A 12,035-nucleotide genomic window follows, 5' to 3' on the forward strand; every position below is an offset into this window, starting at 1 on the left:
TCAGTGACCTTGAGCCGAAGTTCGGGGCTCTATCCCCGCTTCATCTTTACTCACCGCCAGACGCTAGCGCCCTGCAGGGGACACGGCCTATCGTGGAAAGCGAGCCAGGAACTCCAGTAACCGCCCGGCCCCAGCACTGGTGCAAAGCGCGGATCCCAAACACCATTCCGAGTCTGGCCGCCATCTTGAACAGTCCAACCAAGCCCCGCTCTGTGCGTGGCACCACGTGATCCCGCTCCCACCTCCAGAGCACCACGTGATCCCCGCGGAGAGCGCCGATTGGTCCTCGGCAGCATCCTCAGTGATGGCGGCTCCCGGCTCGGGCAGTTGGGGAAATGTCGGCCTCGGGCCTGGGGACAGATTCCCGGCTTCGAGCGGGGATTTGTGTCACTTGTTGATGAAGTTCGAGTCGTGCAGGTTAGTGCAGAGTTTTTTAATTCCTTAAGGAATGAGTGCTTCTGTTTTAATGTCACGAAACTTTCTCTCATTGATTTCTCAAACTTTTGATTGTCATCGACAGTTTTCTGATAAAGATTAGATTTGATTAGAGATACAGCACTGAAACAGGCCCTTCGGCCCACCGAGTCTGTGCCGACCATCAACCACCCATTTATACTAATGCTACAGAGAGAGAGAGATGTCGAGAGTTAATTATTAGGGAATCAGACAGGATATAAAAAGACTCTGCTACTCCTGACATTGAGTAGGTTTTTGCTTATTTAGCTGCTCCTGGCTTCCTCTCCTCTCTCTACACAGCCCAGTGACATGACATGACATGACACTCTCCCTCCACACACACATCCACCCCTCCATGTGCCATCCACTCCCTGTCCCACTCCTGAGTGCTACTTTGTCAGTGCTACAGCGCCTTTGGGAGTCACAAGCCGCAGTCTCAGAGATGCTTTTGGAAACACGACATCTAAATAGCTGATCAGTGGTGATCACGCAGGATGTTGATGGGGGATTTGCAATGGGAATGCTATTCAATGTCGAGCGAGTTGGTTAAACTTGTTGGAATTGGTCATTGCTTGGCATAAATGTTAGTCTCACTTTGCAAGAGTGACTTAATTCGTATTCCTCCCACTCCCTTTTCCCATAGCCCTGCAAAATATTTTCCCCCTGACGTTTCATTTTTGAAAGGCACAATTGAATCTGTCTCCCCTGTACTCTCAGGCAGTGCGTTCCAGATCCTAACCATTCGCTGCTTGAAATAGGTTTTTCACATGTCACCTTTGGTTCTTTTGCCAGTCACTTGAAATCTGTGTCCTCTGGTTCTCAACCCTTGCACCAACGTGAACACTTGGTCTCTGTGTACACTGTCTGGAATAATGTTCCTTTAAAGCTGCGTGGATGCACAACCGCACAGCAAACTGGACCTTAGTGCGCAGGCAGCTGTACCTTTACGATGTGTACAGTCACGTGACAATGTTAAAGCATCCACGAATAGCAAAGGGAAATTGAAGGTAACGATGGTGTAGATGCTTAATCCTTTCGATCACCTCTGTCACATCTCTTGACTCCAGCTTCTCCGATCTATCCGTGTAACTGAAGTCCCTCATCCCTGGAACAACGCTCTCAAATCTTTCTTGCACCCCCTCTAAGCCTTCATATACTTTGTATCGTGCAGTGTCTGGAATTGGACACGCTACTCCAGTTGAGGACAAACCTGAGCTTTATAAAGGTTCATGATATCAGGTATCCCTTTAGACCTCTATCTCGACATGCCCTACCACCTTCATAGAGCCCCCTATCTCTCCCTGTTCTTGCACCCCCTTTAGATTTCTATCTTTTATATTGTTTGTCATTGTTTTTCTCAACTGACAGTTGACTGCACTTGCAACTTTTGTGTTATGGTTACATTTTGAAATTGTGCCCTGCACACCTAGGTTTAAGTCAATATATGTCAAGAAATGCAGTGGTTCTGGGACTGCCCCCTGGAAAATGCCGCTATATGCCATCCTCCAGTTCGAAAAACAGCTTTTAACGACGACTGTCTTTTTTCTGTCGCTGAGCCAATTTTGTATCCATGCTGCATGGTCCTTTTTAATCTATGGGCTTCTACTTTGCTGGAAAGCCTATTGTGTGGCACTTCATCAAATGCCTTTTGGAAGTCCGTAAACACCACGTCAACCACGTTCGCCTCATCCAAACCTCGATGATACTGTGATCACTGTTGATAGATTTGGTCACCCTGTGCGGAGAGGTGGGAGACTGTGGGAGACTGCTGAGTATGATGATGGGTGATAAGTAGTAATTACATTGCTTGGTGTAGTCTATGGCCAGTAACTAGTGGGAAAGATGTTGAAGGACAAATTTGCAAGGAAATTACAGAGAGGTGCAGGAATTATAAGAGTGGTTATAATGGGGGACTTGAATTATCCAAAACTAGACTGGGATGATAGGCAGAGAGAGGCAAGAGTTCCTAGTGCGTGTTGAAGAGAATTTTCTGCAGCAGCCTGTTTCCAGACAAACGAGAAAGGAGAAGGGTCACTGACCCGAAACGTTAACTCTGCTTCTCTTTCCACAGATGCTGCCAGACCTGCTGAGTGATTCCAGCATTTCTTGTTTTTGTTTCAGATTTCCAGCATCCGCAGTATTTTGCTTTTATTTTAATGAGAAAGGAGGCCCTGCTCGATCCAGACTTTGAGAATGCAATGGGACAAGTGGATCAAGTGTCAGTAGGGGAACAATTAGGGGACAGCCGTCATTTTATCATAAGGTTTGGGTTGGCCATGGAAAAGGAGAAGTAACAGTCCAGAGTAAGAATAATTAACCGGGGGAAAGCCAGCTTCAATGGGATAAGAATGGATCTGGCCCAGTTCATTTGGAATCGAAGGTTGGCAGGCAAAACGGTAACGGGACAGTGGGCTGCCTTCAAAGAAGAGATAACAACACAAGAAATAGGAGCAAGAGTAGGCCATTCAGCCCTTCGAGTCTGCTCCGCCGTTCAATGAGATCCTGGCTGATCTTCAAAACCATTTTCCTGCACTATCCCTGTCTCCCTTGATGTTTTTAATATCTACAAATTTATCGATCCCTGTCTTGAAGATACTCAACGACTGAGCTTCCGCAACCTTCTGGGCCAGAGAATTCCAAAGATTGACCGCCCTCTGAGTGAAGAAATTCCTCCTCATCTGAGTGCTACATGGCTTGTCCTTTATTCTGAATCTGTGTGCCATGGTTCTGGACTCCCCAGCCAGAGGAAACATCCTTCCTGCATCAATGTTGTTGAGGTCTGTAAGAATTTTGTTTGTTTGCGTGAGATCACTCTTGTTCTTCTAAACTCCAGAGAATAAAGGACCGGTCTATTTAATCTTTCCTCACAGGACAATCCCTCCATCCTAGGAATTACTTTGGTGAACCTTCATTGCAGTCCCTCTATGGCAAGTCCATCTTTCCTTGGTTAAGGAGACCAAAACTGCACACAATACTCCAGGTTCGGTCTCACCGAGGCTCTGTGTAATTGCGATAAGACATCTTTACTCCTAGACTCTAATGCTCTTGTAATGAAGGCCAACGTACCATTTGCCGCCTTAATTACTTGCTGTACCAGCATGTTAGCTTTCAGTGACTCGTGAACAAGGACACCCGAGTCCCTTTCAAATTCTGTACTTCCCAGCCTCTCGCCATTTAACAAAAACTCTGTATTTCTATTTTGCCTACCTGACATTTCTCCACATTGTATTCCATCTGCCAAATTTGTGCCCACTCGTTTAACCTGTCCGTATCCCCTTGAAGTGTCTTTGCATCCTCCTCACAACTCACACTTCCACCTAGTTTTGTGTCATCTGCAAACTTGGAAATGTTTCATTTAATCCCCATGTCCAAGTCATGGATATAGATTATGAATAACTGGAGCCCAAGCACTGATCCTCGCGGTGCCACCTAATCACAGACTGCCAATCTGAAAGTGACCCATTTACTCCCACTCTCTGTTTTCTGTCCGTTAGCCAGCTCTCAGTCCATGCCAGTGTATTCCCCCCAATCTCATGTGCTCTAATTATGTTCACTAGCCTCTTGTGTTGAACCTTAACAAAAGCTCTCTGAAAAATCTAAATATAACACATCCACCGGTTCCCCCTTATCTTTTCTGCTGGGTACATCGTCAAAAAACTGCTACAGGTTTGTTAAACATGATTTCCATTTCATAAATCCATGTTGACTTTGCCCATTCCTATCGTTATTTTCCAACTTCCTGGTATCACATCCTTCGTTATAGATTCGAGCATTTTCCCTACGACTGATGGTCGGTTAACAGGTGTGTAGTTCCCTGTTTTCTCACTTTCCCTCCTTCCTTAAATAGTGGGGTTACAATTGTCACCTTCCAATCTGCAGGAACCATTTCACAGTCTACAGAATTTTGAGAGATGACCACCAATGCATCTACCACCTCCACAGTCACCTCTTTGAGCACTCTGGGATGTAGATCACTAGGTCCAGGAGATTTAGCTACTTTGAGTCCCATTAATTTCTGTCATACTATTTTTTTTAACTTGTATTAATATCTTTCATTTCCTCATTTACACTAGTTCCTTAATACTCCATTATTTCTGGGAGGTTTTTAGTGTTTTCCTCCGTGAAGACAGACAAAGTATTTCTTTAGTTTCTCTGCCATTTCCTTATTCCACACTGTAAATTCCCCTGACTCTGCTTGTGATGGACCCACATTTGTTTTTGCTGTTCTTTTCATTTTTACTTACCTATAGGAGCTTTTACAGTCCTTTGTTTCTCGCTAGTTTACTCTCATATTCTACTTTCCCTTAATCTTTTTCTTGGACCTCCTTTGCAGAATTCTAAAATGCTACCAATCCTCAGGCTGACATTTTGTTGGTAACCTAATATGCCTCTTCCTTTGCTCTAATATAATGCTTGATTTCTTTCGTTAGCCACGTTTGGAACACTTTCCTTGGTGGGTTTTTGTGCATTTTAGGAATGTATTTTTGTTGTAAACTATGTATTAGTTCTTTAAATGTTAGCCATTGCCTGTCTACCATCATAAATTGTCTCAGTTTCCCAATCCACCATCGCACATTTACCCCTCATCCCTTCATAGTTGCCTTTGGTTATATTTAAGACCCTAGTTTCTGATTGAACGACATCACTTTCAAACTGAATGGAAATTTCTATCATATTATGGTCAGGCACAGTCAAGGTATATTCCCACAAAGGAGAAAGGTAGGGTAAACAAATCCAGTGTTCCCTGGATGACGAAAGAGATGGAGGTTAAGATGAAGAAGAAAAAGTTCTTGTGGCTGATCTCAGGTGGATAATAGAAGCGAAAACCCGGCTGACTATAAAAGGTTCAGAGGGGAAGTGGAAAAAGCAAATAAGAGAAGCAAAAAGAAAGTATGATAAGAGACTGACAGATAATATAAAAGGGAATCACAAAGTCTTCTATCGACATATTAATAGTAAAAGGGGGAGTGGGGCCCCTTAGGGATCATAAAGGGGATTTACGCACGAAGGCAGAGGGCAAGGTTGAGCTATTAAATGAACATTTTGCATGTCTTTACCAAGGAAGAAGATGCTGCGTGGGTCTGGATGAAAAAAGATGTAATTGGGAGACTTGACGGGTTTAAACTTGATGATGAGGTCTTGGATAGGCCAGCTGTACTTCAAGTAGATAAGGCACCAGGACCAGATGAGCTGCATCCAAGGATACTGAGGAAGTGAGAGTGGATATTGCGGAGGCACTGGCTATAATTTTGCAGCCTTCCTTCGATTCAGGGGTGGTGCCAGAGGACTAGAGTATTGCAAATGGTACATTCTTGTTCAAAAAAGGGCGTAAAGATAAGCCCAGCAACTGCAGGCCAGTTCAGTTTAATCTCAGTGTTGGGAAGCTTCTAGAAACAACAAATTGGGACAAAATCACTTGGACAAATGGAGGTTAATTAGGGAAAGCCAGCATGGACTTGTGAAGGGCAAATTGTGTTGAAATAACTTGCTGGAGCTTTTTGATGAGGTAACAGAGAAGGTTGATCAGGGTAATGCTGTTGATGTGTACGTGGACTTTGGAGAAGCATTCGATGAAGTGCCGTGCAACTGATTTGTGTGCAAAGTTGTAACTCATGGAATAAAGGGCAATAGCAACATGGATAAGAAATTGGCTGAGTGACAGGAAACAGTGCAGTCGTTAATGGATGTTCTTCGGACTGGAGGAACGTTTGTAATGGAGTTCCGCACGGGTTGGTGTTGGGACCCTTGCTGCACCTGATCCATATGAACGGTCTGGACCTTGGTGACCAGGGCATGATTTCTAAATTTGCGAATGATACGAAACTTGGAAACCTTGTGATCTGTGAGGAGGATAGTGTAGAATTTCAAAAGGACACAGACAGGTTGGTGGAATGGGCTGACAAGGGGCAGGTGAAATTTAATGTCGAGAAGTGTGAAGTGACCCATTTTGGTCAGAAGGACGCAGAGAGATAACATAAAATAAAGGGTACAATTATCAAGTGGGTGCAGGAGCAGAAGGACCTGAGTGTATGTGCACAGAAATCATTTCAGATGGAAGGACAGGTTTCGAGTGCAGCTAAAAGACCAGACAGCATCCTAGGCTTCACTAATAACGGCATAGAGTACAGAAGTAAGGAAGTTATGTTAAACTTGTATAGAACACTGACTCGGCCTGAACTCGGGTATTTTGTCCAGTTCTGGCTGCCACACTTTAGGAAAGATGTAAAGGCATTTGAGACAGTGCAGAAAAGATTTACAAGAATGGTTCCAGGGATGAGGAACTTAACTTATGTGGATAGATTGGAGACGTTGGAACTGTTTTCCTTGGAGAAGAGAAGGTCGGGAGGAGATATGATAGAGGTGATCAAATTATGAGGGGTCTGGACCGAGTAGATGAGGAAAAACTGTTCCCATTGGTGGAACGATTGCTGAAAAGAGAGCATAGCTTTAAAGTAATTGGCAAAAGAAGTAATGGTGACCTGAGGAAAAACTTTTTCACACAGTGTTACGACCAGGTGAGAAAGAGGTCTAGGGTTCCCTTTCAGCCTTCACCTAGTCTTAATGTAACGGGGTTTAACTTTAAATACACCATGTTTTTAGCTCCTCCTTGGTGAATCCTTGTTCACCACTATCCATTTATAAGACAAATAATCCAGCACAAATAGGCTGTCTTAGATTTGAAGAAGAAAAGTTGAAATTTATTAAACTTGAACTGAAACTCGAATTCGGTTGACGCCTACAGATACACGATACGCCCACGCTCGCATGCATACGCGATACACACATGCATATCGAGACAGAAAAGAGCAAAAGAAAAATAAAGTGGAAAAGTTTGAGGCAGTATCTTAAGAGTTTTTGTTACACTTCTTCAAGCTCACCATAGTGTCCTAGATCTTGCTTTTTGTTGGGGCCCAGTATTCTTCTAAAATCTTGTTCACTGTTGGAGACTTTACATTCTTCGGGTTCATGTGTATTCAGTGGACTCTGAGGTTTGTGAGAAAGATATGGGAGCAGACAGGAGAGATCTTCTCAGTCCAGGAGCACACAGACACACTCAGTTCAAACTGTTTATACAATTCATAAAAACCCAGGTTGCCAATGTAACGAACTGGTCTGACCACGTCCTGGATTGCATCGCCTGAGCAGTCTCTGGAATGCTGCTCTTAAACACAATACCTGGTGATCAAGGTCCATTGTGGGTTGAATGTGTCAGCAATGGTCCTTTGTCCTTCAAAGAACAGCACAGGAACAGGCCATTCGGCCCTCCAATCCTGCGCCGATCTTGATGCCTGCCTAAAGTAAAACCTTCTGCACTTCCGGGGATCGTATCCCTCTATTCCCTTCCTATTCATATATTTGTCAAGATGTCTCTTAAACGTCGCTATCGTATCTGCTTCCACCACCTCCCCCGGCAGCAAGTTCCAGGCACTCGCCACCCTCTGTGTAAAAAAACTTGCCTCGCACATCCCCTCTAAACTTTGCCCCTCGCACCTTAAACCTATGTCCCCTAGTAACTGACTCTTCCACCCCGGGAAAAAGCTTCTGACTATCCACTCTGTCCATGCCGCTCATAACTTTTTAAACCTCTATCATGTCGCCCCTCCACCTCCGTCGTTCCAGTGAAAACAATCCGAGTTTTTCCAACCTCTCCTCATAGCTAATGCCCTCCAGACCAGGCAACATTCCTGGTAAACCTCCTCTGTACCCTCTCCAAAGCCTCCACGTCCTTCTGGCAGTGTGGCGACCAGAATTGCACGCAATATTCTAAGTGTGGCCTAACTAAGGTTCTGTACAGCTGCAACATGACTTGCAAATTTTTATACTCTATGCCCCGACCGATGAAGGCAAGCATGCCGTATGCCTTCTTGACTACCTTATCCACCTGCGTTGCCACTTTCAGTGACCTGTGGACCTGTACGCCCAGATCTCGCTGCCTGTCAATACCCCCGAAGGGTTCTGCCATTTACTGTATACCTCCCACCTGCATTAGACCTTCCAAAATGCATTACCTCACATTTGTCTGGATTAAATTCCATTTGCCATTTCTCCGCCCAAGTCTCCAACCGATCTATATCCTGCTGTATCCTCTGACAATCCTCATCATTATCCGCAACTCCACCAACCTTTGTGTCGTCCGCAAACTTACTGATCAGACCAGCTACATTTTCCCCCAAATCATTTATATATACTACAAACAGCAAAGGTCCCAGCACTGATCCCTGCGGAACACCACTAGTCACATCCCTCCATTCAGAAAAACACCCATCCACTGTTACCCTCTGTCTTCTGTGACCGAGCCAGTTCTGTATCCATCTTGCCAGCTCACGTCTGATCCCGTGTGACTTCACCTTTTGCACCAGTCTGCCATGCGGGACCTTGTCAAAGGCTTTACTGAAGTCCATATAGACAACATCCACCGCCATTCCCTCATCAATCATCTTCGTCACTTCCTCAAAAAACTCAATCAAATTAGTAAGACACGACCTCACCTTCACAAAACCATGCTGTCTCTCGCTAATAAGTTTGTTTGTTTCCAAATGGGAGTAAATCCTGTCCCGAAGAATCCTCTCTAATAGTTTCCCTACCACTGACGTAAGGCTCACCGGCCTATAATTTCCTGGATTATCCTTGCCACCCTTCTTAAACAAAGGAACAACATTGGCTATTCTCCAGTCCTCTGGGACCTCACCTGTAGCCAATGAGGATGCAAAGATTTCTGTCAAGGCCCCAGCAATTTCTTCCCTTGCCTCCCTCAGTATTCTCGGGTAGATCCCATCAGGCCCTGGGGACTTATCTACCTTAATGCTTTGCAAGACACCCAACACCACCTCCTTTTTGATAATGAGATGACTGAGACTATCTGCACTCACTTCCCTAGGCTCATGGTCCACCAAGTCCTTCTCCTTGGTGAATACTGATGCAAAGTACTCATTTAGCACCTCGCCCATTTCCTCTGGCACCACGCATAGATTCCCATCTCTGTCCTCGAGTGGGCCAACCCTTTCCCTGGTTACCCTCTTGCTCTTTATATATGTATAAAAAGCCTTGGGATTTTCCTTAATCCTGTTTGCCAATGAATTTTCATGACCCCTTTTAGCCCTCCTAACTCTTTGCTTACGTTCCTTCCTACTGTCTTTACATTCCTCAAGTGTTTCATCTGTTCCTAGCCTTCCGGCCCTGACAAATGCTTCCTTTTTCTTTTTGACAAGGCTCACAATATCCCGCGTTATCCAAGCTTCCTGAAACTTGCCAAACTTTGTCTTTCTTCCTCACAGGAACATGCTGGTCCTGGATTCTAATCAGCTGACGTTTGAAAGACTCCCACATGTCAGATGTTGATTTACCCTCAAACAGCCGCCCCCAATCTAAATTCTTCAGTTCCTGCCTAATATTGTTATAATTAGCCTTCCCCCAATTTAGCACCTTCACCCGAGGACTACTCTTATCCTTATCCACAAGTACCTTAAAACCTATGGAATTATGGTCACTGCTTCCGAAATGCTCCCCCACTGAAACTTCGACCACCTGGCCGGGCTCATTCCCAATACCAGGTCCAGAATGGCCCCATCCCTAGTTGGACTATCGACATACTGTTTCAAGAAGCCCTCCTGGATGCTCCTCACAAATTCTGCCCCATCCAAGCATCTAGCACTAAGTGAGTCCCAGTCAATATTGGGGAAGTTAAAATCACCCACCATTACAACCCTGTTACCTTTACATCTTTCCAAAATCTGTCTACATATCTGCTCCTCTACCTGCCGCTGGCTGTTGGGAGGCCTGTAGTAAACCCCCAACATCGTGACTGCACCCTTCCTATTCCTGAGCTCCACCCATATTGCCTCGCTGCATGACCCCTCTGAGGTGTCCTCCCGCAGTACAGCTGTGATATTCTCCTTAACCAGTAATGCAACTCCCCCACCCCTTTTACATCCATCTCTATCCCGCCTGAAGCTTCTAAAGCCTAGAACATTTAGCTGCCAATCCTGCCCTTCCCTCAACCAAGTCTCTGTAATAGCAACAACATCATATTTCCAAGTACTAATCCAAGCTCTAAGTTCATCTGCCGCCTTAGGGCGGCACAGTGGCGCAGTGGTTAGCACCGCAGCCTCACAGCTCCAGGGACCCGGGTTCGATTCCAGGTACTGCCTGTGTGGAGTTTGCAAGTTCTCCCTGTGTCTGCGTGGGTTTTCTCCGGGTGCTCCGGTTTCCTCCCACAAGCCAAAAGACTTGCAGGTTGATAGGTAAATTGGCCATTATAAATTGTCACTAGTATAGGTAGGTGGGGATGTTTGGTAGGAATATGGGATTAGTGTAGGATTAGTATAAATGGGTGGTTGATGGTCGGCACAGACTCGGTGGGCCAAAGGGCCTGTTTCAGTGCTGTATCTCTAATCTAATCTAATCTACCTGTTATACTTCTCGCATTGAAACAAATGCACTTCAGACCACCAGTCCCGCTGTGCTCCGCAACATCTCCCTGCCTGCTCTTCCTCTTAGTCTTACTGGCCTTATTTACTATGTCCTCCTCATTTACTTCACTAGCTGTCCTACTGCTCTGGTTCCCACCCCCCTACTACACTAGTGTAAACCCTCCCGAGTGACACGAGCAAACCTTGCAGCCAGGATATTAGTGCCCTTCCAGTTTAGATGGAACCCGTCCTTCTTGTACAGGTCCCATCTGTCCCTGAAGAGAGCCCAATGGTCCAGATATCTGAAACCCTCCCTTCTACACCAGCTGCTCAGCCACGTGTTTAGCTTCAAATCACAGTTTGTTAATATGCAAAGGTATTTTCCAACCACGGCTGATCTGTCTAACAAGTGCTTTCTTCAGTCCAGTAAGAGTTTAAAATCAATGTTCATGACAAAATTAATGTGTTTCATTCTTGGCAGGCGGGGTCCTAGCATGACACGCAGTGAGTGGTCAGAATCTGGAATGCACTGCCTGAGAGTGTGGTGGAGGCAGGTTCACTCGAAGCATTCAAGAGGTAATTGGATTATGTGAAAAGGAATAATGTGCAGTGCTACGGGGAGAAGGTGGGGAGTAGCACTCTGTAATTTGCTATTTTGGAGAGCCAGCGCAGACACGACAGGCTGAATATCCTCATTTTGTGCTGTCACAATTCTGTGATTCTGTTCCCTAAACGTTCTGCTGATTCTTGATTCATTTCACCCACCAAATGCATGGGAACACCATCACCTGCAAGTTCCCCTCCAAGTCACACACCATCCTGATTTGGAACTATATCGCCGTTCCTTCACTGTCGCTGGGTCAAAATCCTGAAACTCCTTTCCTAACAGCACTGTGGGTATACCTACCCGACATGGACTGCAGCGGTTCAAGAAGGCAGCTCACCACCACCTTCTCGAGGGCAATTCGGGATGGGCAATAAATGCTGACATAGCCAGCGATGTCCACATCCCAGGAATGAATAAAAAAATAACCTCATTCTTCAGAACCAGATGCAGCAATGCCTTGTTCCTCATAGAGTTGGAAAAGTATTGATCAAGAAAATTCTGCTGAACACATTTCAGAAACTCGTCCCCCTCTCTGCTCTTTACACTATTGCTATCTGTTGTGA

General features: G+C 45.3%; 2 protein-coding genes across 2 annotated transcripts in view; one reads left to right on the plus strand and one right to left on the minus strand.

Moving 5' to 3' along the window:
• Positions 1-217, minus strand: part of LOC137357146 (cytochrome c oxidase subunit 5B, mitochondrial-like) — a 3,629-nt gene extending 3,412 nt beyond the window's left edge. The window contains exon 1 of the mRNA XM_068023232.1: positions 55-217. Coding sequence (XP_067879333.1) covers positions 55-184 — 130 coding nt within the window. The 5' untranslated portion in view covers positions 185-217. The remainder of the gene's footprint in view (positions 1-54) is intronic.
• Positions 8-12,035, plus strand: part of LOC137357145 (neuropeptide Y receptor type 1-like) — a 34,809-nt gene continuing 22,781 nt past the window's right edge. Inside the window, exons 1-3 of the mRNA XM_068023230.1 lie at positions 8-417; positions 2,578-3,233; positions 11,347-11,441. The gene's annotated coding sequence lies outside the window, so the exon portion shown is untranslated. The remainder of the gene's footprint in view (positions 418-2,577; positions 3,234-11,346; positions 11,442-12,035) is intronic.

The sequence above is a fragment of the Heterodontus francisci genome, chromosome 47 (genome assembly GCF_036365525.1).
Source record: "Heterodontus francisci isolate sHetFra1 chromosome 47, sHetFra1.hap1, whole genome shotgun sequence".
Lineage (NCBI taxonomy): Eukaryota > Metazoa > Chordata > Chondrichthyes > Heterodontiformes > Heterodontidae > Heterodontus > Heterodontus francisci.